The 26702-nt window shown below is 42.6% G+C and overlaps 2 protein-coding genes across 2 annotated transcripts; one reads left to right on the forward strand and one right to left on the reverse strand.

The window, feature by feature from the left end:
* The first annotated feature begins 5184 nt into the window (after nt 1-5184).
* Nucleotides 5185-15790, forward strand: LOC308314355 (uncharacterized protein). The gene is made up of 2 exons (XM_080761939.1): nt 5185-10965; nt 14557-15790. Exons 1-2 carry the CDS (start codon nt 5304-5306, stop codon nt 15267-15269), a joined length of 6375 nt encoding a protein of 2124 aa, XP_080618065.1. The 5' UTR covers nt 5185-5303; the 3' UTR covers nt 15270-15790.
* A 616-nt stretch (nt 15791-16406) lies between these two features.
* On the reverse strand, nt 16407-25859 carry prr5a (proline rich 5a (renal)). The gene is made up of 11 exons (XM_080761948.1): nt 25313-25859; nt 23399-23526; nt 21259-21384; nt 21063-21143; nt 20313-20361; nt 19999-20056; nt 19806-19897; nt 19396-19536; nt 18693-18828; nt 18291-18566; nt 16407-17554 (listed from the first exon to the last, which is right to left on the reverse strand). The coding sequence occupies exons 2-11, from the start codon at nt 23524-23526 to the stop codon at nt 17265-17267; spliced, it is 1377 nt and encodes a 458-aa protein (XP_080618074.1). The 5' UTR covers nt 25313-25859; the 3' UTR covers nt 16407-17264.
* Between the last annotated feature and the right edge of the window lie 843 nt (nt 25860-26702).

Raw genomic sequence — 26702 nt, forward strand, 5'->3', positions numbered from 1 at the left:
GATTTCGTGCACGGCTGGGCCTCATCCTCATCCAGCATTAAAGTACGCAAGACTCCCCAGAGTGTGACAGAAGCAAACAACCCATTCACACATTTTCCGCTCTTCAGTACAAAAAGTCTTGACTATAAATTTTAAACAATGTCTTAATGAAGTCCAGGTTTTTGGAACAGAAACAAATTGACCTGTCGTTATCTGGAGTTGGCTGTGCATCGAAAATCCAGCCCAGATGTGAGGTAGCTACACTTGGCCCATCCCTTTCATTTCTAAACTTCACTATCAGTCTGTTAACCAATGGAAAGCATTCTCACACATTTCGATGGAATGTAGTTGCTGTACTACAATAAGGAATTGCCTGACAGCAATGCATGCAGCTTTAGTGTGAGAGACACAGAGACAGCCAATGCGACCTATATTTTACAGGCTCTTAAGCACTGACCCACATACAGTAGACAAGGTGGGTGTTGGATCACATGACTGCACTGCTATGCGTGTGTTTTTATTCAGTTGATGGTCTTTTTAGTTTTACAATGTCCCCCAGACGCAACAAAAATAGTCATTTAACAAGTACGTTTATACCATCAGAGAGTCAGTCTGAGGGTGGTTTCAATATTAAGCTGGTATGGTGTTTTGGACAGACAGGGGATTCATTCCAGTTCGACTGGAAATGGGACACTTATGCATATAGCAGACATGGCCGACGACAATGGCTCTTCTGCCCAAAGTGGATGGAGATGGAGTGGTCTGCCAGTAAGTCAATGCACAAAGTCGGACTGATGGTCAGATGTTTGTTCTAGTGCAAATGGAAAAACCACAGTGTTTACACGATGTAGGACAGAGAGCGGGCCAAGCATCTCACTGAGGGAATTCAAAACACTGTTTTCCAAAAGGGCACCATAAGGAGAAAAAAAAGGTTGCCCATAAATGGGAACAGCCAAGAGTGAGGGTATTAATGGGGCATACATAATAAACGAACTGCTTGTGCTGTGCAGCAATTGTGGATTAAATGGATCTCGAGAAACCTTTTCACAAGCCAACTATTAATGACTTCATTAACAGTTACTGTGCATCATCCAGCACTGACCTGAGTCGAGCACTGAAGGGAGGCAGGCTGCAGCAAGCGGTAACCGTCTGGGCCATCTCTGCCATGCATGACGTGGCTCCAACATTATAAATCAACTTGGCCGAACATGCAGACATCTCTCTGTGAATAAACATTTCTCTCGCACCATTTCCCAGTCTAAGTAGTAGAGTGGTTGAGAGAGGTGAAAGGATACTGGGTTTTAATCCTTGTTTTGGCAACAGTGGGCAAATGTCAACCGATCTCTGCGAGTTGTAATAGCATAGCAAATACCTGAGAAAAGATACATCTCGCAATCTAATAATAAACTGCTAAAAAAAAAAGGTATGATGAGTAGCTATTAGGTTTATTGGGACTATACCTGGACCCTGATAGTAGGATAAAGAGTAATATGGAGGAGTACAGTATAATTATTAATCAATGTTGCTCTCTTATAATATAGCTATTGCTATCCTCTCTTACCAATATACACATATTTAGTTCCAAACAACGACATCACACAGTCATTTTGTTTTGTTAAACAAAAAGTCTTCCTTTGCTATTATAAAAGACAGCTGAGAAACCTCTCCACCTTCGTACAAGCAGAGCAACTGAAAGGAAACAGCAGAGGACCAGCTTCAAGTTTCACACAGGATTAAATAGGAGCCTTATAGGTGGTGGAATAATCATTACGTTTAACCAGGAATTCATAAATCATATGATATCATAACACATGTCTCATATCCTGTGGAAGAAGAAAAGTAAAGCTTTACTGTGACTTTATTTTGTGCCATGAAGCCCTCATTCTATGTTCATTATTTAAACAATGTAGCCTATTTAGTTCATTCTAATCTGAAAATTCAGTTTCGAAACACATACAAGATAAGATTCTATACCAAAAAATATCATAAGTACCTCTACTTTGCATTTGTATCAAGTAGCCCTCCCTGGATAAGCACAGCATCTGACTTTAGATTCCTGCCTTTCATGACAGAAGCCAAAGTAAACCACAATATTTCCTAATCACCACAACAGAATGCTGGCTTTAATCCAGACACCAACATTGTGCTTCAAATGCATATTTAGACCAGTTACATCTGCCATTCACATGTTTACTGACCTATTGACAGGAAGCATAGGACATGCCTGCCAAAGCGACTGTCACACACATGCACACATTTAGAGTGCTGATACATGGGGAGAGAATGTGTGTTTATTATTACAATATGGAGCGAGAATGTGTTGCAAATGTTCCTCATTAGAGGTTTTGATTAGGTTGAACTAATTTGGTAAATAGTAATAAGATAATATCATAATATGAATTAAGTCCATATAATGTGTGGTTAAAAAGGATGACAGATTCACGCTCAATTTATAATCGTTTTAACCTTCTGGTCTCTCTGTACACTATTCACTGAGAAATGCTTCCATTCACAATATTCCTCTCATATGTTTTTCACTGTTTTATCTCTCCTCTCTTTCCTAATCTCCCTCACACATCTCAACACATACTCTGGACTTAACAGGCCCATCAGCTCTCTCCTCCCTTCTTGTCTGTCGGCCATCCTCCCTCCTCCCTTCTCTCTGTCACAGCTTCTCAAAAACTGAGGTGGGTCACTGGCGTCCTTCAGCACCCTCTTCCCCTCTCTCCCTCCTCTGCCCACTAGAACTCAGGACACGATGAGGCTAGCAGCACTGTGCATGTTTGGAACGTTACTGGCCTTCTCAGACCTACGTAGGACGACAGCAAGCCCAGGTGAAGGAGCCCAACCTTGGAATAAGGGGCCCTGTACTGTGATTCTGAAACCTGCGGGTGCATGTGGACAGGGGCAGGATGAAAACACATGCCCGTACCTAATGGTTCTTCCACCGCTCACTGTCCATTTGCCAGAACAGCTCCAGGACCTGGAAAATATTGTAAAGGAGGTACAGAGGCTGAAGGACCATGTGGATCAACTTAGGAGGACATGCTCTGATTGCACGGGTAGCGAAAAAGGGAGAGACAACACAATTCTACGGGAAACGGAGAAAGAAGGTAAGGAACAACACAAGCTTCAGAGGAATTTTACAAAAGGGAGAGATGCTGAGAGTCCAACAGAAAACGAGAGAGACTTGACACAGTGTGGCACAGATGGTGTTAAAGAGGGAAAGGCTATTCTGGAGGCAGAGGGGGGTGGCAACATAAAAGATGAGGACAGGACAATTTTGGAGGAAAAGGAGAGGAAGAAATGGGAAACAGAAACAGAGGGAGATAAAATTGGCAAAAATTACAGTGACAAAGAAAGATATGTAAATGCAGAGGAAAAGAGAGATGGGAAATATCAAAGTGAGACAGTGAGCAGTGGGAAGGGTCAGTTACAGGAGGCAGAGGTGCGACCCAGCGAGGATGACAACACAAGACAAGGGGAGAGGGTGAGTGAAGAAGTCACTGTGGAAAATGAACATGAGAGGAAAGAAAAAGTGATGATCAGGGGAGATAACATGAGAACAGCACAGACGGAGCATAAGGTCCAAAACAAGGAAGAAGGCAAGACGACAGGTAATGAGAAAAAGGAGAATAGACTGAATGATCGTCATCCATGGCAGGAGAACGGTGAGACAGAAAGCATGGAGGAGATCACCCCTTCTGGGAATCCCAGAGTGAGCGAGAGGACTGATAGAATCCAGCAACACGGGAATACAGAGAAAGAGCAGCAAAGAGAGGAGAGGGAAGGGAAAGGGAATAAAGAGACGTCTATTATAGAGGAGGGACAGATGGAGATTAAGTCAGAGACAGAAAAAACTGTCCAGGGTGTACAAAGGGACAGGAACGAGGAACTGACATCCAGACAGTGGAGTGAGATGACAGACATGTTTTCACACACCCCACACCCTCCTCCTAAACTTAGTTCAGTTCCATCACCTGAGTCTACAGGTATAGGAGTGTACAGCACCAGCTCCCATATTATGACAGGTCATGACAGAGGTTATGATCACAGCTCTCTTGAACTAACAGGCAGCACTTCTGTGACAAACTCTGCGTTTATTTCAAGTTCTGTGTTTATAACGGGCACAAGGGCTACTCCTGGCTTAAGCACAACCCCTGGTGAGGGGAGAATTTACAAGACAACCAGCATTGCTGACATCTTATACCATGTCAAAACAACTGGGAAGGGGTTAACAACTAACAGAGTGACTGAAACAAGGACCCAGAAACGGAGTCAACAAACAGCAAGCCCTGACCCAAGGACTGCCATTAGAACTGCAAGGAGGCCAACGACAACAACAATCCCTGATATGTTGGCTAGCTCTCAACAAACAACATCCAGTTCAAACGCTGGGACCAGCTCCATCACGACCGGCCTGAGACCAGATGCAAGCTCCTACGTTAACATTCACTCAACTACAGCAGCTACAACAACCACTCATCCTAGTCAGATATTACACACCACTGAAAGGTTAAGGGCCACAACCCTCAGTTCCTGGACCAGCAAAAAAAAGGACAACGCAAAAACCAAACCAGGTATTAAATCCACACCTGGCAAAAAAATAAAACCTGGTCAAAAGCCTAAATCTAACCAAAAGTCTATAACTGGCCCAAAGGCCTCACCTGACATCAAGCCATCACCTAGTCAAAAGAGAAAACATCCCATACCTGACAAAAAGCTCAAGCCAGGACAAACTAAAAGAAAAGGACCTTTACGTAATACTTTTCCCATAACTGATACAAATCCTGAACATGAAAAAGTATCTAATTATAACCAAGATCACTGGCCATCAACAACCACAGCAATGAGCCACTTGGCTAGTTCTCCCCAAACAACCACCAGTCAAAGCACTAAGACCAGCATCATGACCACCAGCCTGAGACCAGCAGAAAGCTCTGACAGCAGCATTAGCTCAACTACAGCAACTACAACAACCACCGATCCTAGTCATAGTTTATACATCACTGAAAGCTCTACAGCCACAACCCTAAATCCTAAGAGCACCAGTACAAATTACAACACAAAAACCAAACCTGGTGTGAAACCCATACCTGGTCCAAAAATAAAGCCTATACAAAAGCCTAAATTTAACCAAAATCCTAAAACGGGACCAAAGCCTAAACCTGACACGAAGCCTTCACCTGATAAAAAGGACTGACAAAAAGCTTAAACCAGGACAAATTGTGAAGTCTGATGGGAAACCTTCACATGATAATTTGCCAATAACTCATGCCCACCGAAAACGTATTCATGACCAAGATCATACTACTGAAGAACATATGACATTACCAACTCAAAAGCCAAAACCAGACCAAAAGCCTATTATCCCTGCAGACCGAACCCCCACATCTGACAAAAAAACAAAAAGTAAAAATTCAAAGCCTGATAGAAAGCTGTTGCCTGAATATTCACCAATAACTGATGTGAATCCTGAACATGATGAAATGTCTGATCATATGCCAATAACCACCACCTCTAGCCAATTGGCCAGCTCTTTACGAACAACATCCAGTCTAAGCACCAGAATCAACTCCATGACCACCAGCCTGAGACCAGCATCAAGCTTTGACAACAGCATTAGCTCAACTACAGCAACTACAACAACCACTGATCCTACTCTTAGTTCATACATCACTGAAAGCTCTGCAGCCGCAACGCTCAGTCCCTGGACCACCAGAAGAAATTATAACACAAAAAACAAACCAGGTGTGAAACCCATACCTAGTCAAAAAACAAAGCCTATTCAAAAGCCTAACCCTGACACGAAGACTTCACCTGATAAAAAGAAAAAACCTGATTCTCCTCACCAAAGACCTATACCTGACAAAAAGCTTAAACTAGGACAAATTGGGAAGCCAGACCAAACCCCCACATCTGACAAAAAAACTAAACATGGTCAAATATCAAAGTCTGATGGGAAGCAGTTGCGTGAAGATTCACCAATAACTGATGCAAATGCTGAACATGATGAAATGTCTGATCCAGATCATGTGCCATCAACAACCACTACCTCTAGCCAATTGGCCAGAAATCTACAAACAACTGCCAGTCCAAGCACTAGGATCAGCTCCATGACCACCGGCCTGAGACCAGCAGCAAGCATTAGCTCAACTACAGCAACTACAACAACCACTGATCCTAGTCAGAGTTTAAACATCACTGACAACTTTACAGCCACAAACCTCGATCCTTGGACCACCAGAACAAAACAAAACACAACAACAGAAGCAGGAATGAAACCCATCCCTGGTCACAAAACAAAACCTGTTCAAAAGCCTAAAACAGGTGTGAAACCCACAACTTCTCAAAAACCAAAACCTATTCAAAAACCAAAATTTAACCAAAAGCCTGTAACTGTCCCAAAGCCTAAACCCGACAGGAAGCCTTCACCTGATAAAAAGAAAAAAACTGATTCTCCTCACCAAAAACCCATACCTGAAAAAAAGCTTAAACCAGGACAAACTGTGAAATCTGATGGGAAGCCTTGGCATGATAATTTGCCAGTAACTGTTGCCAACCCTAAACCTCACCAAATAACAAATTATGACCAAGACCATAATATTGAAAAACATATAATGTTACCAACCCAAAAGCCAAAACCAGATGAAAAGACTATGATCCCTGACCAAACCCTCACATCTGACAAAAAGCTAAAACATGGTCAAATGTCAACGCCTGATGGAAAGCCCTTACCTGAAGATTTGCCAATAGTCAATGCAAATCCTGAAGATGGTGAAATTTCGGATTATAATCTAAATCATATGCCATCAACGACCACTACCCGATTGGCCAGCTCTCTACAAAGAACCACCAGTCCAAGAACTAAGACCAGCACCATGACCACCAGCCTGAGACCAGCAGCAAGCTCTGACAGCAACATTAGCTCAACTACAGTAACTACAACAACAACTGATCATAGTCAGAGTTTATACATCACTGGAAACTCAACAGCCACAAGCCTCAGTCCTTGGAGCACTAGAACAAAAGACAACACAAAAACCAAACCAGGTGTTTGGTCTGATCGAAAACCACAACCTAGTCAAAAACCAAAAATTAACCAAAAGCCTAAAACTGGCCCAAAGACTAAACCTGACATGAAGCCTTCACTGGAGAAAAAACCTGATTCTCCGCACCAAAAACCCATACCTGACAAAAAGCTTAAACCAGGACAAACTGGGAAATCTGATGGGAAACCTTCACCTGCTAATTTGCCAATAACGGATGCCTACCCTAAACATCACCAAATACCAAATTATGACCAAGAGCACTCGCCATCAACAGCCTCTACAACTAGTCAATTGGCGAGTTCTCTCCAAACTACAGCAAGTCCAAGAGCTGGGACCAGCGCCATGAGCACCAGCATGAGACCAGCAGCAAGCTCTGACAGCAGCATTCACTCAACTACATTAACTACAACAACCACTGTCCCTAGTCAGAGTTTACACACCACTGAAAGCTCAACAGCCTCAGACCTCAGTCCTTGGACCACCAGAACAAAGGACAACACAAAAGCCAAAGCAGGTGTAAAACCTATACCTTCTCGAAAACCAAATCCTAGTCAAAAACTAAAAAATAACCAAAAGCCTAAACCTGTTGTGAAACCTTCAGCTGATGAAAAGAAAAAAACAGATTATCCTCCCAAAAAACCCATACTTGACAAAAAGCTTAAACCAGGACAAATTGTGAAGTCTGATGAGACTACAGTAACTACAACAACCACTGATCCTAGTAAGCATTTATACATCACTGGAAGCTCAACAGCAACAAGCTTCAGTCCTTGGACCACCAGAACAAAGGACAACACAAAAACCAAACCAGGAGTGAAACCCAAACCTGGCCAAAAACCAATACCTGGTCAAAAGCCTAAATTTAACCAAAGGCCTACTGGTCCTAAACCTGACATGGAGCCTTCACCTGATAAAAAGACAAAACCTGATCCTCACCACAAACCCATACCTGGCAACAAGCTGAAACCAGGACAAACTGGGAAGTCTGATGGGAAGCCTTTACGTAATACTTTGCCCATAACTGATGCAAATCCTAAAGATGAAAAAATATCTAATTATGACCAAGATCACTGGCTATCAACAACCACTACCACAAGCCAATTGGATAGTTCTCTCCGAACAATCACCAATCCAAGCACTTGGATGAGCTCCATGACCACCAGCCTGAGACCTGCAGAAAGCTCTGACAGAAGCGTTAGCCCAACTACAACAACCACTGTCCCTAGTCAGAGTTTACACACCACTGAAAGCTCAACAGCCTCAGACCTCAGTCCTTGGACCACCAGAACAAAGGACAACACAAAAGTCAAAGCAGGTGTAAAACCTATACCTTCTCGAAAACCAAATCCTAGTCAAAAACTAAAAAATAACCAAAAGCCTAAACCCGTTGTGAAACCTTCAGCTGATAAAAAGAAAAAAACAGATTATCCTCCCAAAAAACCCATACTTGACAAAAAGCTTAAACCAGGACAAATTGTGAAGTCTGATGAGACTACAGTAACTACAACAACCACTGATCCTAGTAAGCATTTATACATCACTGGAAGCTCAACAGCAACAAGCTTCAGTCCTTGGACCACCAGAACAAAGGACAACACAAAAACCAAACCAGGAGTGAAACCCAAACCTGGCCAAAAACCAATACCTGGTCAAAAGCCTAAATTTAACCAAAGGCCTACTGGTCCTAAACCTGACATGGAGCCTTCACCTGATAAAAAGACAAAACCTGATCCTCACCACAAACCCATACCTGGCAACAAGCTGAAACCAGGACAAACTGGGAAGTCTGATGGGAAGCCTTTACGTAATACTTTGCCCATAACTGATGCAAATCCTAAAGATGAAAAAATATCTAATTATGACCAAGATCACTGGCTATCAACAACCACTACCACAAGCCAATTGGATAGTTCTCTCCGAACAATCACCAATCCAAGCACTGGGATGAGCTCCATGACCACCAGCCTGAGACCTGCAGAAAGCTCTGACAGAAGCGTTAGCCCAACTACAACAACCACTGTCCCTAGTCAGAGTTTACACACCACTGAAAGCTCAACAGCCTCAGACCTCAGTCCTTGGACCACCAGAACAAAGGACAACACAAAAGTCAAAGCAGGTGTAAAACCTATACCTTCTCGAAAACCAAATCCTAGTCAAAAACAAAAAAATAACCAAAAGCCTAAACCCGTTGTGAAACCTTCAGCTGATAAAAAGAAAAAAACAGATTATCCTCCCAAAAAACCCATACTTGACAAAAAGCTTAAACCAGGACAAATTGTGAAGTCTGATGAGACTACAGTAACTACAACAACCACTGATCCTAGTAAGCATTTATACATCACTGGAAGCTCAACAGCAACAAGCTTCAGTCCTTGGACCACCAGAACAAAGGACAACACAAAAACCAAACCAGGAGTGAAACCCAAACCTGGCCAAAAACCAATACCTGGTCAAAAGCCTAAATTTAACCAAAGGCCTACTGGTCCTAAACCTGACATGGAGCCTTCACCTGATAAAAAGACAAAACCTGATCCTCACCACAAACCCATACCTGGCAACAAGCTGAAACCAGGACAAACTGGGAAGTCTGATGGGAAGCCTTTACGTAATACTTTGCCCATAACTGATGCAAATCCTAAAGATGAAAAAATATCTAATTATGACCAAGATCACTGGCTATCAACAACCACTACCACAAGCCAATTGGATAGTTCTCTCCGAACAATCACCAATCCAAGCACTTGGATGAGCTCCATGACCACCAGCCTGAGACCTGCAGAAAGCTCTGACAGAAGCGTTAGCCCAACTACAACAACCACTGTCCCTAGTCAGAGTTTACACACCACTGAAAGCTCAACAGCCTCAGACCTCAGTCCTTGGACCACCAGAACAAAGGACAACACAAAAGCCAAAGCAGGTGTAAAACCTATACCTTCTCGAAAACCAAATCCTAGTCAAAATCAAAAACTAAAAAATAACCAAAAGCCTAAACCCGTTGTGAAACCTTCAGCTGATAAAAAGAAAAAAACTGATTACCCTCCCAAAAAAAACATACTTGACAAAAAGCTTAAACCAGGACAAATTGTGAAGTCTGATGGGAAGCCATGGCATGATCATTTGCCAACTGACACCCATCCTAAACATCACCTGATACCTAATTATGACCAAGATCACTCGCCATCAACAACCACTAGCCGATTGGCTAGTTCTCACCGAACAACCACTAGAACAAACATTATGACCAGCTCGATGACCATCCTGAGACCAGCAGGCCTTAGCTCAACTACAGCAACCACTGATCCTAGTCTGGGGTTATACATCACGGAAAGCTCAACAGCCACAAGCAGTCCTTGGACCACCAAAACAAAAGATAACATGAAAACCAAACCAGGTATAAAACCCATACCTGGACCTGCAGTAAAACCAAAGCCAAGCCCAAAGACAACAGCTTTTGATACTTCTTTGATCAGTAGGGCTCCAGAAAGCATCCCCAACACCAGTTCTGCAACAGTGATTCCGTCAACCAATCCAAATACTAAAAGTGTGTCACACTTAGAGAGTAAGCTCACACTCAGTCTTAAGGAAACTGGAACCAGACAAAGTCCTAAGACATACAGAACAGCAAGCCGCAGTCCTATTCCTAACAACAATGGTCAAACCAGCTCCACTGTACACTCAAAACTCAATTCTGACTTCATCTCAACAACCCCTGCCACCTCGAAATCTGACCTCTCTACTCCCAGCCCCAATCCTGTCTCCACTACCTCCAGTGCCCGAGAGCTACGCGTGAAGATTAACCAGGTGGCTGCCATTATGAATAACAGCTGGGGCCTAAATGGACGGCCACAGGACAAATATAATATGACGAGACATCCAAAGGAAGACGCAGAGAACAGGAACACCAGCGAAAACCAGCTCCTGATATTTTCTAAAGGTAAGAGATGAGAGATGACAATCTTTTGACTTTAACCACTTATATAACCACCCTATATATACTTCAATGAATAGCGAAAATTGCTGATCTACAGTGTATAAGCTCACAATGCATCACAAAGCAATTATGCATTGTAAGTAAGTGGATATGCTATTTTTGAAAAATAGATCAATGTATGTTGATTCTTTTCATTTATTTGTGTGTGTGTGTAGTGTGTGTGTGTGTGTGTGTGTGTGTGTGTGTGTGCGCGCGTGCGTGTGTGCGTGCGGGACGGACACACAGACAATATTTGTCTGGTTAAAAGTGATTAGGCTCAAACATACTAATACAATGAACTCATGCTCAGAGCCCACAAGTGTCTGTTTTGACCATGTAGTTGCTATTGTCAGTGTTTGTATTGGGCATTTCATATAGGAAATATACAGAAGAAACAGAAGAGTTGCTCTACTGTTATGTTGTTACATAATCTAATTGTTTCAATAAGTCAACTAGGAGCGGTTATTAGGGAAAGTACTTGGCAGAAATGACAGATACAAGTTAATTTGATTAACTTGAATTTCATAACTATGTCTATTACACAAACACTTGGAGAGAGAGAGAGAGAGAGAGAGAGAGAGAGAGAGAGAGAGAGAGAGAGAGAGAGAGAGAGAGAGAGAGAGAGCGACATGGGAGAGGAGGTGGGTGGGAAGGAATGAGGGAGAGAGAAAATAAAACTATCCATTTTCCTTAGCATGTGACCATTCCTATGAACTTTAATAAACCTTGAAAAAGAGAATGGTGGATTTCTTCAGATGACATTACATTTTCCAAACTTTTCTTTTTTTATACAAAGAAACTATACTACAAAAAAAGTTGTGGATCAGTTCTCAACTCTATGTGGAAATTGTGACATTACAATTATTACTCCATGGCAGTTCTTGATATCACATCAATGGCAAACAGAAGTATTTATTAAACTGAGTAGGCAGTGAGACCAAAGATAATCAATAATGATGGTCGTAATTAAATCTGAGATCATCATCTTTGCAACATATGTTGTGTGGCTAATCTTTGTTACATGAGGAATTCACGCATATGTGCAACGTCCATTATGTGAGCCGTGTTTTGGAATAAAATAAAAGCCACAGCTGCACATTGCCTTAGACAGAGTAACAGCTTTAAAACGTCATTTAATGGAGCACAGCTTACAGTGAATAACTAATTAAGTGTCACATCAATCTTGTGGATTCTTCAGCCAAACACATTTAGTCACTTACTGTAAGGTCATACACTACATATCCAACAAACAACTGCCTAACCCCTTAGTAAACTATGAACTGGAGGCTTTATTTTTCTAAAGGAAAACAGGACCCATATGCCCTCATGAGTAATACAGTAAGCAATTTGTTTAATGTCATTGTTTCACTTTATTTTGAACTTCTTCTATCAGTTTGGACTCATTTTGTACTTCCAGCAGCTGGGTGGAGCGTTATCTTGTAAATGTAAAGGGATCTTCACTTACATGTTTGGGGTCATTTTAACCTACTCAGGCTTTTGTGTGCACCTCAGTTTTTAAGTTGTTTGATTAAGTATTTAGAGGCTATTTGATAGATGAATCCATTGTAACTTCAAACTCTATTTTAACCATATTAGATTAATTGAAAATGTTAATTGATTTTTATACTTTACAATACAATGCCTACTAAAATGATTTATACAAGGAAGCCTATATTGGCTTGTGTCCATTGGGGTCCTTTTGTACTCATGGAAAACATTTAATGATCAACAAATATCAAAAACATCATATAAACGAGTAGAAATTCAAAGAGTAAAAATATGTACAGTAAAAGGTTCAGGGTGGGGGTTATGCTTTCACTTTACAGAGGCCAGTTTTGAATTGCAGCCACCTGTAAGTGCTCTTTTAAAGCGGTTTTGAAAGAGAATAGGGATTCACACTTCTTTATGACTGTTGGTAAAATGCCAAATCTGGGTTGAATGTGATTTTGGAGCTCCCTCTGGTGTTGTGATTGTGGACTTGATTGACGTTTTTGAAGTAGTTTTTAGACCAGTACAACATGGGTGTCAATGAGGTGGTGTATCTTGTAGACCAGGCCCATTGCCATTGTCCTCTACCACGTACCGAAATGATCAGGGGCCAGGGGTTAAATGATTTATAGAATCTAGCGGTGTAAAGCCCAAACCATGGGAAAGGGTTGGGACAGGACGAGACGGTTTTTAAGGTAAACCAAACCACACCAATGCAACTCATTGCAACTCAATGAGTTGCATTGCTGTGGTTTACCATAAAAACGTCCAACCCTTTGGTGTGGTTTGGGCGGGGTCATACCTATGTTCCCTCAGCCCTATGTTCCCTCAGCCCTATGTTCCCTCAGCCCTATGTTCCCTCAGAAGGAGCATTGGTCCGAGGTGCGCTGGGGGTCGGGAGAGGGTGGGTGGTTAGGTTTAGGTGTCTGCCCCGGGGGAGGTTAGGGTTAGGGTGAGGGTTTGAGGTAGGTTGTCAATCGGACCGTCGGCATATTGACGCGGACCCGAGGGAACATAGGGCTGAGGGAACATAGGTACGGTCCCGTTTGGGCTTTAGGCCAAGCAGTAGCCAGCCTGTCTGTCTGTCTGTCTGTCTGTCTGTCTGTCTGTCTGTCTGTCTGTCTGTCTGTCTGTCTGTCTGTCTGTCTGTCTGTCTGTCTGTCTGTCTGTCTGTCTGTCTGTCTGTCTGTCTGTCTGTCTGTCTGTCTGTCTGTCTGTCTGTCTGTCTGTCTGTCTGTCTGTCTGTCTGTCTGTCTGTCTGTCTGTCTGTCTGTCTGTCTGTCTGTCTGTCTGTCTGTCTGTCTGTCTGTCTGTCTGTCTGTCTGTCTGTCTGTCTGTCTGTCTGTCTGTCTGTCTGTCTGTCTGTCTGTCTGTCTGTCTGTCTGTCTGTCTGTCTGTCTGTCTGTCTGTCTGTCTGTCTGTCTGTCTGTCTGTCTGTCTGTCTGTCTGTCTGTCTGTCTGTCTGTCTGTCTGTCTGTCTGTCTGTCTGTCTGTCTGTCTGTCTGTCTGTCTGTCTGTCTGTCTGTCTGTCTGTCTGTCTGTCTGTCTGTCTGTCTGTCTGTCTGTCTGTCTGTCTGTCTGTCTGTCTGTCTGTCTGTCTGTCTGTCTGTCTGTCTGTCTGTCTGTCTGTCTGTCTGTCTGTCTGTCTGTCTGTCTGTCTGTCTGTCTGTCTGTCTGTCTGTCTGTCTGTCTGTCTGTCTGTCTGTCTGTCTGTCTGTCTGTCTGTCTGTCTGTCTGTCTGTCTGTCTGTCTGTCTGTCTGTCTGTCTGTCTGTCTGTCTGTCTGTCTGTCTGTCTGTCTGTCTGTCTGTCTGTCTGTCTGTCTGTCTGTCTGTCTGTCTGTCTGTCTGTCTGTCTGTCTGTCTGTCTGTCTGTCTGTCTGTCTGTCTGTCTGTCTGTCTGTCTGTCTGTCTGTCTGTCTGTCTGTCTGTCTGTCTGTCTGTCTGTCTGTCTGTCTGTCTGTGTGTGTGTGTGTGTGTGTGTGTGTGTGTGTGTGTGTGTGTGTGTGTGTGTGTGTGTGTGTGTAGAATGAGTAATTATTTGTAAAACATACTCTTTCTGTCTGCAGTCACCACATCACAGAGAGACTGCTCTGATCATGTAGTCGGAGGGAAGAAAAGCAACAACGGCATCTACCAGGTGACCCCTGAGCCCCATAACAGCACCTTCCCAGTGTTCTGTGACATGGAGTCGGGCAGTGGGGGGTGGACCCTCATACAGCGCCGCCAGGATGGCAGCGTGAGTTTCAACAGGACGTGGGCCGAGTACCGGTCAGGATTCGGGGAACTGGATGGAGGGGAGTTCTGGCTGGGAAATGATAAGATCCACCTGCTGACCCGTGCCAGGGACATGGTGCTACGTGTGGAGCTGGAGGACTTCCAGGGGGTGAAGGGATATGCAGAGTATGGGCAATTTAGGGTGGCGAGTGAGAGAATGCGCTACCGCTTGACGGTTGGCAGTTATTCGGGCTCTGCAGGCGATGCCCTTCGCTTCAACAGGATGTATGATCATAATAACAGGGCCTTCACTACCCCAGACAAGGACCATGACCGCTACCCCTCCGGGAACTGTGGGGCATACTACAGCTCAGGGTGGTGGTTTGATGCATGCATGGCAGCAAACCTTAACGGGAGATACCATGTGGGAGCATACAAAGGGGTCCGGGATGGTATTTTCTGGGGGACATGGCATAACATAACAAGAGAGTACTATCTCACCAGTGATCGACACTCTTTTAAAACTGTCAAAATGATGATCAGACGCAAAGGCTTTGCACCTTGAGTCTCTTGGACTACCTTTTTATGCTTAAAAACAGTATGAGATTATAAACTTTATGGGTAATTTACTCCCACCACCATGAGCTCACAAGCTGTTTTTTAAGCCTTGTGTCAACAGTGCACAATAATAATTTATTGTGCACTTTTGACACAAGGCTGCCGCCTTGTGTTGGTATATTGCAATACTTTTCTTTTTTTCCTCCATGAATGATTTACTCAATGTACCAGTATATGAAACTAAGGAAAGTTGTACATAGGTGTACATAGTAATAGTAATTACGAAAAATATTCTTATTCATAGAATATATTTTTGTAATATTATATTATTTTTTATTAATGGAAATGTTGTTTGAAACTATAGTTTTTATTCTATGACAAGAAAGACAAATATCCTCTTGTGAAGTTATTTTTCTATCAGTAAAGATTGATGAGCAATAGAGAGACTGATAAACATTTTGACAGTACTGGAATGTTAATTGTTGGTTGATACTGTTTTGTAAAAATGTGTGTATAAAAAAAACTTCATTTCACAAACATCTCTTTGGAACTTTAGTTATTTTCTAAATTAGTTACAGCCTAAACAATAGCCTAAGTTGAAGGAAAAACATTAAGTGTGATATGTACCATGCAAGGCGTGCAGGTTCACATAATTTATAGCCTAATATTTTCAAATAGTTTATTATTATTATTATTTACATTTTGGACAAAATATTCAATTTTAAATCAAGGTGCCCCGATGTCCATATAGTGCCCAGTCTGCTCTGCACCTATGATGGCTGGAATGCTCCCAATTTCAAACTGGCCCTGTAGAGAGATGGCCTTAAATAAACCTGCATTCCCCTGTAATACAGGTGGTTTAAAGCGTATGACAAATATTCTAACTTATCTTCGACATAAATGTATTCTCTCAACTATTTGCAACAGTCAGTGATTGAAAAAACTGTCACAAGACTCCAATTCCCAACATTCTGTTCAAGGCGTGTCCAACTCCGAAATGTGATCATGTGTTTCTAAAAAAGGACAGGCAAATTGTGCCAACCCCATTCGGTTTTGCTGTTGTAACTGTACTTTTACCAAAACTAAATTATTTGACCTCTATTTAATTTCATCACACAAAAAGAAGTGTCAGCGAAACAAAGCATTATGTGTTATTCAAAGGTATTCATTTATTTAAAGTTTATAATGGTCTAGTATAACAAATTAATGGAAATTACAACCTTCGATAAAAACGTCATAGATATCATAGATTGTCAAAAAAAGTACAAAACGTTTGAGGTAAACATCATTGAAAAAGCCATTTAAAAAGCCCTTATCAAAATCACAATTCGTTTTATCAGTTAAAAGCTTACTTCACAATATCTAGCCATCCTAAAAAAAACACATTTTTATTTACAAGGTAGTGGTGCCACAAATACAGTGTATAAGACGACATTCAGTAAAAATGCTAAACTCTTGTCAAATGTAAACAATAAACCCATTACACTCCTGTTGTAGTAGGCCAAATTGAGTCTAGACAAGCAGATGAAAAGGATGTCATGACATTCATGTTTGCCCTAAAAAGTAACTTTATATCAGATGGTTGACCTTTAGACCTTTCAGTCCACATTTTATCATAATGAATACAGCTGTGTTATCAAATCAAAAGACCACAGTGGAGAGAAGTGGGGAGTGTAAGACTCAGAGACTCAGAATAAATACCCACACAAATTGAAACGCTAAATCTAATGCAATGAGAAAATGTGTGTGTTATTTTCTCTTGTAGATGTTGATTAAAAAGATGCCCCTCATTGGGAGATGTACACAGCAAAATCCTCAGTCTTATTTTATCCATTTGCAACTCTGAGAGTGTACACTCTCAGAGTTAAATCAACACTTACAGTGTATGGAGTGCACTTAAACATGGAATCAGACAATCCTAAAGATGTTACCGCTGTAAAATAGCTATTAAAAGCTCCTTAATGTTTTGTCCCCCAAATATGAAAGCTGAGATGAAGCCTGTCTAAACGGTGCTCTGTCTGCTCTCGTGACCATATCCCATAGACTCTGCGGTGTGGGATGGAAAATCAATGAATAGACCTATCCCGTCCGAGTCCGAGTCTGCAGACACTTGCCCAATTATGGTTTCTGGGCTGGATGATCCACTGGGAGGTGTGGAAGAGGCACCCATGCTCATATCAGTGAGCGTTGTCGTGGCTTCAGTTCCATGAAGCGGTCCTGGGGAGCGAAGCGGAAGGATGATGGGAGAGGGAAGAGGCAATTCCAGGGCACTTGCTCCTCCCGGTACCATTCCTATGACGAGAAAGGTCAATGAATTTGATTCACGGGCTGAACCAGACCAGCACAGAGAAGGAGCAGTGGTTCTTAAACATTTTAATTTAAAGGAACTCTAGTTTGGTATGCATTAGGCCACGGACGAGGGATGCAACAGTTAACTGAGCTAAATCGAACTACCGGTAATCAATTTCAGCGATTATAAAGGTTATCCATTTAAATTTTTAAATTCCGCCTTCTCCCCCCAAATGTTTTTAAAATAGCGAAAATAGCTGAGCTTGTAAATCTGCTATTCTTGCTAAGTGAAAAACAAACTAAACAAAACAAATTAATTGACTTTGACGTTTGTAAGAATCTAGTCGAATTCTCTCACGTCTTTTCATAAAAAATAAAACTTTTGTTAAATTGTTTTAAAAAAACATGCTTCTCGATTATTTGATTACTTGAAAAAGTAATCGATAGAATAATCACTATAAAAATTGTCAATAGTCCCCATAACTCAGAGTTACAGACCTATATCGGTGCATTTGGTTAAATAAATTAGCTGGGGACCCCCTGGAACCCCCTCAAGGATCCCTGGGGGTCAACAGGCCCAGACCCCACTGGACAGTGGACAAGAGGAAGAGAAACAGCAGCTAGTCTGTGTCAACATGAATTAAGTTTGTTTACTGCTGGCTCAATGATTTAATTTCAGTCATAACATCAGGATGGACGCATTCATTGAATTGAATCTATTCTGTGAACAATACTCTACCATTGAACTGAGGGCCCACACAGAGCCTATTGGCAGAGGAGGAGGACAGCTCAGGTCCAGAGGCTAGGTCAGCGTAGGCTAGTCCTTGTTCTTCCAAGCATATGATCTCGCAGGCCGAGTGGCGTCTGATTCCTCCGCTCCCAACAGAGCTGGCGTCTGGGTCATATTCAGCCACTGGTGTCAGTAAGAGAGGGATATTATAGCTTTTAGATCGGACCACTGGGTTTTTGGATGGCTGATCCGAGGTCTTCGGCCAGCACCACTGTAAACGTTTCTCTGCAAGAGAGAGAAAATAGGGAGAAATTATTAGCTGGTTTCAGAGTAGCACTTCTATTAGTTGTTTATTTACTCAATAAACTAATAACTCAGACAGCTAGGTTTGAATGATCTCCTCTACCTTACCCATCACACAGCATTGAGCCTCACTTCCATCTCCAGAACAGAGTCCATGGGTACCCAGGTAAGGGGAAACCACCTTTTGAACCAGAGATTCCAGTCTCAAGTAGTCTTCATTTGCACCTCGTGATTCATGGACCCCCTAACAACACAATCGAAATCACTTTAATGGCCAAGTAAGTTTGCAAATAAACGGCGATATATGGATTTGGCAGGCTTTTCACGTGCACTCAATCTATTACAATAAAAATGTGCATGAAAACATGGCATAAGACTGTAGACATTTATTCTCAATGGGATCCAGGGACCCACAGGGCCCAGGGGTCCTTGAGTGAGAATAATGTAATAATCTTCATTATTACATGTACAAATAATAACAAAGAACATACAAGAATGGCTATGTTGATCATAGTTTCATTGTTATCGGCTTATCGCTATACCTATACAGTACAAAGACAGTAAAGGAATTATGGACCAAATGACAGACCATATTGATCAAATGATGACTAACGATAGAAACATTTATTAGATCGGTGTCTCACAGTCAGATAAAATATCAAATTGGGGGTTCTCAAAATGAAAAAGGTTGGACATCACTAATGTATCTAGGTATATGTTACGTAATATGGAAATTACAGAGGAGATACCTGTATGTCTTATAGCAAGGGACTTTACATGAGTGAATGCATGCTTGTATGAATTCACCCACCTGTAGAATGAGTAGCATCTGTGTAACAGAGGGGGGCACGCGGGCCCGAGGCCGCGATAGCGCATCATCTAGGTTTACACTCAGGACTATGGTGTTCCGGAAGTGAAGCAGCGCAAGCTGTTTAACAGAGGGCTCCTTACCCTGGACAGACGAGGAAAAGGCAGCGGGATTGAGATTCGACTACACCCAGAACCACTGTTACATTAAAACCACATTAGCCATGGTGTCCCCGTTTTGGAAATGTCATTATATGCAACCATTATTGAAAATAAATAGCCTAGGTTGCGTAATTTATCTACAAGCTCATCGTTATGCGTTGTGAGCTTGTGAATTGACCATTTTCACAGTGTCCGACATAAGTGCTTAACTCTGAGAATGTATAGTAGAGCAGATAGAAGAGAGAGCACTACCTGGACAGGGTGGAAGATAGCCTGCAGCATTGAGAGAACATCACAAAAGAAGAAATCCCACGTCTCTGCCAGAGAGTCTAATAGCTTCTGGCCTACACAAATAGGGTAAAGCAAAAATGTAAAAGAGACTATTGATTTATACTTGCTGACACTGAGCTCCCTTTGTTCAGATTGTGTCCAATAGCGTTCGTACCTTCATAGAATCTGATTTTGTCTCGTAGAATGACCATGCCCTTAGTCAGCAGCTGATTCTGTGAGACGCAGTGAATAGAATCAACCTTATTAAACAGCAATATCAGAGGTACTGTCAGCGAGTACCACCACACCAGAAATGATCATAACACAATGTATTGCAACATGTAATTCTGTCTTATACATCAGTAACTGGTTTCATGTATCCAGAAGATGTGTTCTATTGCTTCTGCTTTGTAGCATTTACAGCTCACTGTCTCCCGAGTGGATAACCATCCTGATCCTATTTCACCCAATATCAAAGGTTTCAGTTACCTGAAGGTATTCCGTGAAGAAGGAGCCCAGCTCAGTTTTCAACAGATGCCTGAGGAAACAAAGATAACTACATCACTCTAACACAAAGTGATTAGAAAAGTATCATGACTCATGAGTGTAAATGCAGATTCTTTGTTTGTCTGATTCTTTCTTTCTTTTTTCTTTTTTGCCTTCCTTTCTGCCTTTCCTTTCTAGTTGCTCCAAAACATATTGCCTACTACAGTACCTACCCAATAGGCTTTGTATGCACACATAATAGTAAATAGCGGTGAAAACGTTAACCAATAATAATGACCACAGGTCTCTGACCTCCACATGGCTCCCCCTGTGTGCTAATGTGTTGACTGAGCTATAATAGAAACTGATGTGATGATATAGGTTATGGGTCTAATGTCTGGTTGAGAGAGATAATGAGATATCTGGCATGACCACATGACACATGCATGCACACACACACACAAACAAGCTCATTCACAAGAAAACAGACATTAAGTCAGCTCTGTACACCCAGGGTATAATTATGCTACTTTTAGCACAAAATCACATCAAAAGTTAAACATAGCACACATGAATGTTCCCTTGTATAGTGTGTGTGTGTGTGTGTGTGTGTGTGTGTGTGTGTGTGTGTGTGTGTGTGTGTGTGTGTGTGCGCGCGCGCGCGCGCGCGTGCGTGCGTGCGTGCGTGCTTGCATGTGTGCGTGTGTGTGCGTGTGTACACACACATACACATAGCCTGGGGTTTTTACATACCGGACACCTTCATTGAGGGTGTAGAGTTCGTTATCTGCCAGACCTTTCTTCTGGAAGACAGCTATAACGGCGTTGTGGATGCTGCAACACCACAGACAAAACCGGCCTGGATCAGTACGCTTGGAAGTTCATACTAACGAAGCCAGCCTTGACGGTTAGCGGTTAATGACATAATATTCATAGGAAATACACGTACCTGTTCCATGTGGCGTTGGCCCCCGCTCTCTTTTGCTTTTCTCCCCTGTCCTCCGGCGAGCCTTTCTCACTCTTTCCCAGCTCACTGAGGCTCGGAGAGCTCATCAACTTCAGCCGATGCAGAGTTCTCATGTCAGAGATGGAGAGGAGAAGGAGAGAGAGAAAGGGAGAGAAAGATGGAGGATGGGAGAGAAAGAGAGTATGCACTAAGTACTGGACAGGAGAAAGGAGGTCAGGCCAGGCACCAATGCACACACACACACACACACACACACACACGCACACGTGCGCACGCACACACACACACACACACACACACACACACACACACACACACACACACACACACACACACACACACACAGGAAAGAAAGGACGACAAGAAGGTAGCTTGAGGGGAGAAGGGAACAGAAGCTGCGCGCGTGTATGTGTGTATGTGTATGTGTATGTGTGTGTGTGAGAGAGAGAGAGAGAGAGAGAGAGAGAGAGAGAGAGAGAGAGAGAGAGAGAGAGAGAGAGAGAGAGAGAGAGAGAGAGAGAGAGTGGGGCAGAGCACAGTGAGAGTACAGTGACAGATAAATAGAGAGCGAAGTAGGACAGAGTGAAGTGTGGTAAGAGAGAGATAGGGTGTTAAGAAAAGGATGGGGCGGAGCCAAGCTGGAAGGTGGGCCACAGTAGTGTCACCATACTGTTTGATAACAATAGCACATCCACTGATACTGCCTGCCCTTCTTCTCTTCACTCTCCTCTCTCTCCCTCTCCTTATGATACAATACAGCCATTGACTCCAACAAATTATTATGCATAACACAGATGCGGAGGGAACTGCTGATCAGGACAAGACTTTGTTCTGCTTGTCATTATAGAGTCGGGGCTGAGGAGGAAGCAGTCTGGACACCTCAACAACAACTGAACCGGGACAGGAAATGGTGATACAATACAGGACAATAAAGACCATTTTCCTGCTCTTCTATTTTCAACATAAAACTGACAAGCAGCAGCCTTATGGGAGACATCCCATTTCAGCAACAGGATTTGCCTCATTCAGGGGTTTCTTGAGGAGCACTCACTATTACCAATGTACAGTACAGCCATGTGTAAGGTATCTCTTCTTGAGTCACATTTTCATAAAACAAATGTCCCTGTATGAGATGAGATGACAGCAGAAATACAGTGTAGATTGATGCCTCTTGTTCCAGTGGCTGTAGGTGAAAATTAGGTCTGAACAACCCCCGCAGTCCAGAAACTGTGGACGGCACTGTAAACAATAGACCAATTCAACGCCCACATACATACAAACACACAAACATGGAAGCACATTTCGGAAGGAACACATCCACACCCTTATACCGTTGCTGTCGGGCAGAAACCTCCATATTCTATATATATTGTAAATGTTTCTAAAACACCTGGGACAACGCACCACACGTCCCAGACTCTTCTCCCTTCTGGCTCCAAAACTATGGAATGAACTTCCCATTGCAATCAGAACTGCAGACTCACTCCCAATCTCCCGCCGTATTCTGAAAACTCACCTCTTCAGACTCTATTTCTTAGCCTGTAGCACTTGCACTAGCCTTGACGACCTTATTACAGTTGTAGGCAAAGGATAAACTTGTAGATAGTCATAGCACTCTATAGTGTACTGTATAGTATACTGATATAGATTTATTGTACAGATATTCTACTGTTAGTCGGATGTTAGGTCCTTGGCTTGCTTATGATGACTTGATGACTGGATTAAGAGCGTCTGCTAAATGCCTAAATTATAACGCCCCTACTACTTGATCATAAGCGTCACACTAAAGCATCACAATTAGCAGATCTGCATGCTCGAAATGTGCTTTATAGTAGGTTTATAGTAAGCTAGTAGATCTGCTATTTTTTCTATATCTGAATTTGAATCCTGAAAAGTAGCCTATCAGTTTTGGAGTATCAGTTTCCACCCCACAGAGACGATATACATTATAAAATATTAAGTCAGGGCATAATTATCGTTAGGTCACCTCACCCTAGCTGTGTTACAGAAATATTCAGCTAGTGAACGAAACCTTCTGGGAACAGAGATGCTTGGATTGTTACAACTGCTTATCAATATTTCACATGTTTACCGAATGCTAATCCTAGGAACAGATCCTTACCTCCTGATTGGATGGTGGCCGCTGTCCATGTCAGGGCTTGGGGGAGGGGCTGAGAAGGTGGTGAAGTTGAGGGACAGGGGTCGGGGGGAGGGGCGGGAAGCATGCCTCCTCCGGAGCCCGTCTAGCATCTGTCAAAAACAGACAGGAAATGGTGCAAAACTGTGGCTGCCCTGAGATTGTTGAGGGCACTGGGTCTGGCAGACATTGACAATACAGATCATACTGATACAAGAGACACTGCAGTTGAAGTGACAAGCATAAAACAGTGTTTTTTAAAACTAAACTGCTCAGTCCTATATAATTTCTATAGTAGTATTATATTATTTATAATTTTGCATTGTTTTTGCCACTCATTGCCGTTGAACAGTGGATTTAGGAGAGTAAGCTATGTATATCAGTAAGTCATACTAATTCCTATAATAGGCTATTAATATTCTATACAGTATTGAGTAGTCTATTTTATCATTTGTATTTGCCAGTTTTTTGTTTTTTATTGGAGGAATGTAGAATCTCTGTAGACTAAAGTAGAGCATTAGCTGGACTTGCTTTACATGTCAGGTGTGTTGATACAACTACCGTATATAAATAAAATGTAGGCTACTGATAATACGAGCATCTGAGCATTTCAGTAGGCCTACATTCCTCCCTTATTAGTCTGTTTTACAATGATTCTGCAGGTGTGTTGATTTGTATGATTGCATTTCTCATCAGGCATCACTGTATATGAGGGTCACCCGCATTGATTTCTCAGAGGATATAAGATATTACGTAATTCGTAAATAAAGTTGAATGAATGAAGAATAATACATTTGCAATATCTATCTCTTCAACAAGGGGAAAAATAAGATGTGAAAGAGACAAGAAGAGGAAAATAGCTCAATAAATGAAATAATAAACTTACGTAGGGTTTAAAGGTCAGTAGGCTACACAGACTAAGGAGCCAAGAAGATAGATCTTTTTTAATTGCCCTATTTATCCATATTATATTAATGTTATGGTGGATGCCTTACACCGATATAACTATTGTCTGTTTACTCTTATGATTTCAACACTATGGGGAGTAGGCGAACAGTTTTCTCTAGAGTTTTTGCAATAAATTATGTTTTGCAATCGACCTTATCTTTCTATTTCCACACACACATGCAGTGACACAGCTATTACATCAGTTTTGAGTGAATTAATCAAACTCTTCAAAGGCCACGTAGCCTCGCTCGTCGTTCCTCTTGAAATATGAAATTATATTTGGGTGTCTCCCCATAAAAAATGCACAAGCACCATCAACTGGTCACTGGGGAGAACAACAGTCTGGGTTGTCAGTCCCAACCCAGACAAAGACAGCAGAAGAAACGACAGAAAGCGCGTGTGTTATCATTTCCCTGTATAGGTGCCAAAGTAAATGAGAGTGACTCATCTGTTTCCCAGAAGGCTACCTTTATATCCCAAGTTGAAATCACATTAATTTCCGCTCCCTCTTCAGTCATACAGTATACAGTAGTATACACACGCAGACATGGAGGGAGAGATGCCACGCCAGTGGGTATTCTGCTTTTGTTCTTGTATAGGCTGCTACATTAAGACGAGTATATTGGAATCGACACCCGTACAATCGACGTTTACATTTTAAAAATAACGCATTTAGGCCTGTCTAGTGGGCCTCGACATTGTCCCCGTTAATAAATCATAGAACAAACAAAAATCGAAACCGTGCAAATCGCGCAATACATTGATGTTTTTCTATGTGTGTGCGCGTGTGTTGCTGTAGCATAACGCAAGCAGGGCAGGGTAGGAATGTGTAAACAAAACGCGGGTCGTACACTATAGTCACACACACGAAGTGCACGAATAGCTTCATCATATTCATAAATGTTCAAAGTTGCCACATGCGCCGCCAGTCCTCTGTATAGTCCTACTCACCGTTCCTGTCCTGTCGTGTTATTCTTGGTGGAATGAAATGGGCAGCACCTATATCTACCGACTACCGACGATCAATATGCATCATTTGGCTGCACATCAGTCGCGTTGGTTGTCCTCTCCTCTTCAGACCACCCAGTCCGACCACACACGCACACGCACGCGCGCGCGCACACACACACACACACACACACACACACACACACACACACACACACACACACACGGGGCGGTCAGCGGGGTGCAGTGGAGAGATGCGCCAGCCAGCAGCAGCGACCTATGCGTGGGGAGTCATTCATGGAGCCTGAGCCGCATGCTCGCCCCCATGTTGTTTTGACTAGATGCAGCAGACCCGTGTTGTAGACGGACCGACCGAGCGTCTACGAGCACACGTGCACGCGCATTATGGCATCTTGGCCTAATAATCAGAGTGTGAAGGGGTGCGTGCGTGGTGTCCTAACGGGTTGAGGGGGCAGGCACACATAAATGACACATTTATTTATTCATAGAGTTCGGTGAGCCAGGCTCTCATGTTGTTTTGACATTCACTGTTTCAATAATTATAATGTATTGACTCTGTTTGATTTGGAACCTCAACGCTACGCTTTAGGTTCCGGAGCGGAGCTAGCTAGTATAGCCACACACGCGGCGCTCGCACCAGAAACCTTAAAATGTTTAAAAAATAGCTGATCTATAAGCTCACTGTCGTATGATTGTGACGTTGTAGATCATCTATTTTTAATAGCCGAATAGGTATGTTTGTGTGATGATATGAGGAGAAGAAGAAGACCTGACATACTGACCATGAAAAACAACTGACATGATTGACCATGACCATGCATGATACTGTCTGAAATGAAACCGACATGTAAATGATACTGACAGTGACATACTTTCAGTATCATTAGGCCCTACATGTCAGTTTCATGACATGATAGGCTACTGTGCTATATAGGCTATAGGGAGCGTACCTATTTCCCAGGTTCTATGTTCCCCACCATGCATAGCCTACTGACATGGTAGGCCACTAGGCCTACTGATAATAGTATCATGTCATGATACTGTACTGGCATGATACTGACAAACTGACTATGTCACTATGATGATTAGGCTTCTAGTAGCCAGCCCATAGAGCCCCATTGTGAACCCGGACATGTTGAGTACACCAAGGTTTTATGTTAGAAATGTTTAGTATGGGTCAGTGGAGCCTGCCTGGCAAATGACATGGGGGGTCCTTTTTGTGGGCGTGGCCGAAAGTGGGCGTTACCAAAAGGGGGGCGTGGCCATGGCCGCCAGATGTCTGTCAGATTTTGACACCTTCAAATTAGTGTTAAACATAATATAACCCAATTGACTCCAGTCCTCTCTGGTTAATATATCTATATAATGAAAC

Source organism: Protomyctophum bolini (genome assembly GCF_963924005.1).
Source record: "Protomyctophum bolini genome assembly, chromosome: 4".
In the NCBI taxonomy this organism is placed as follows: Eukaryota; Metazoa; Chordata; class Actinopteri; order Myctophiformes; family Myctophidae; genus Protomyctophum; species Protomyctophum bolini.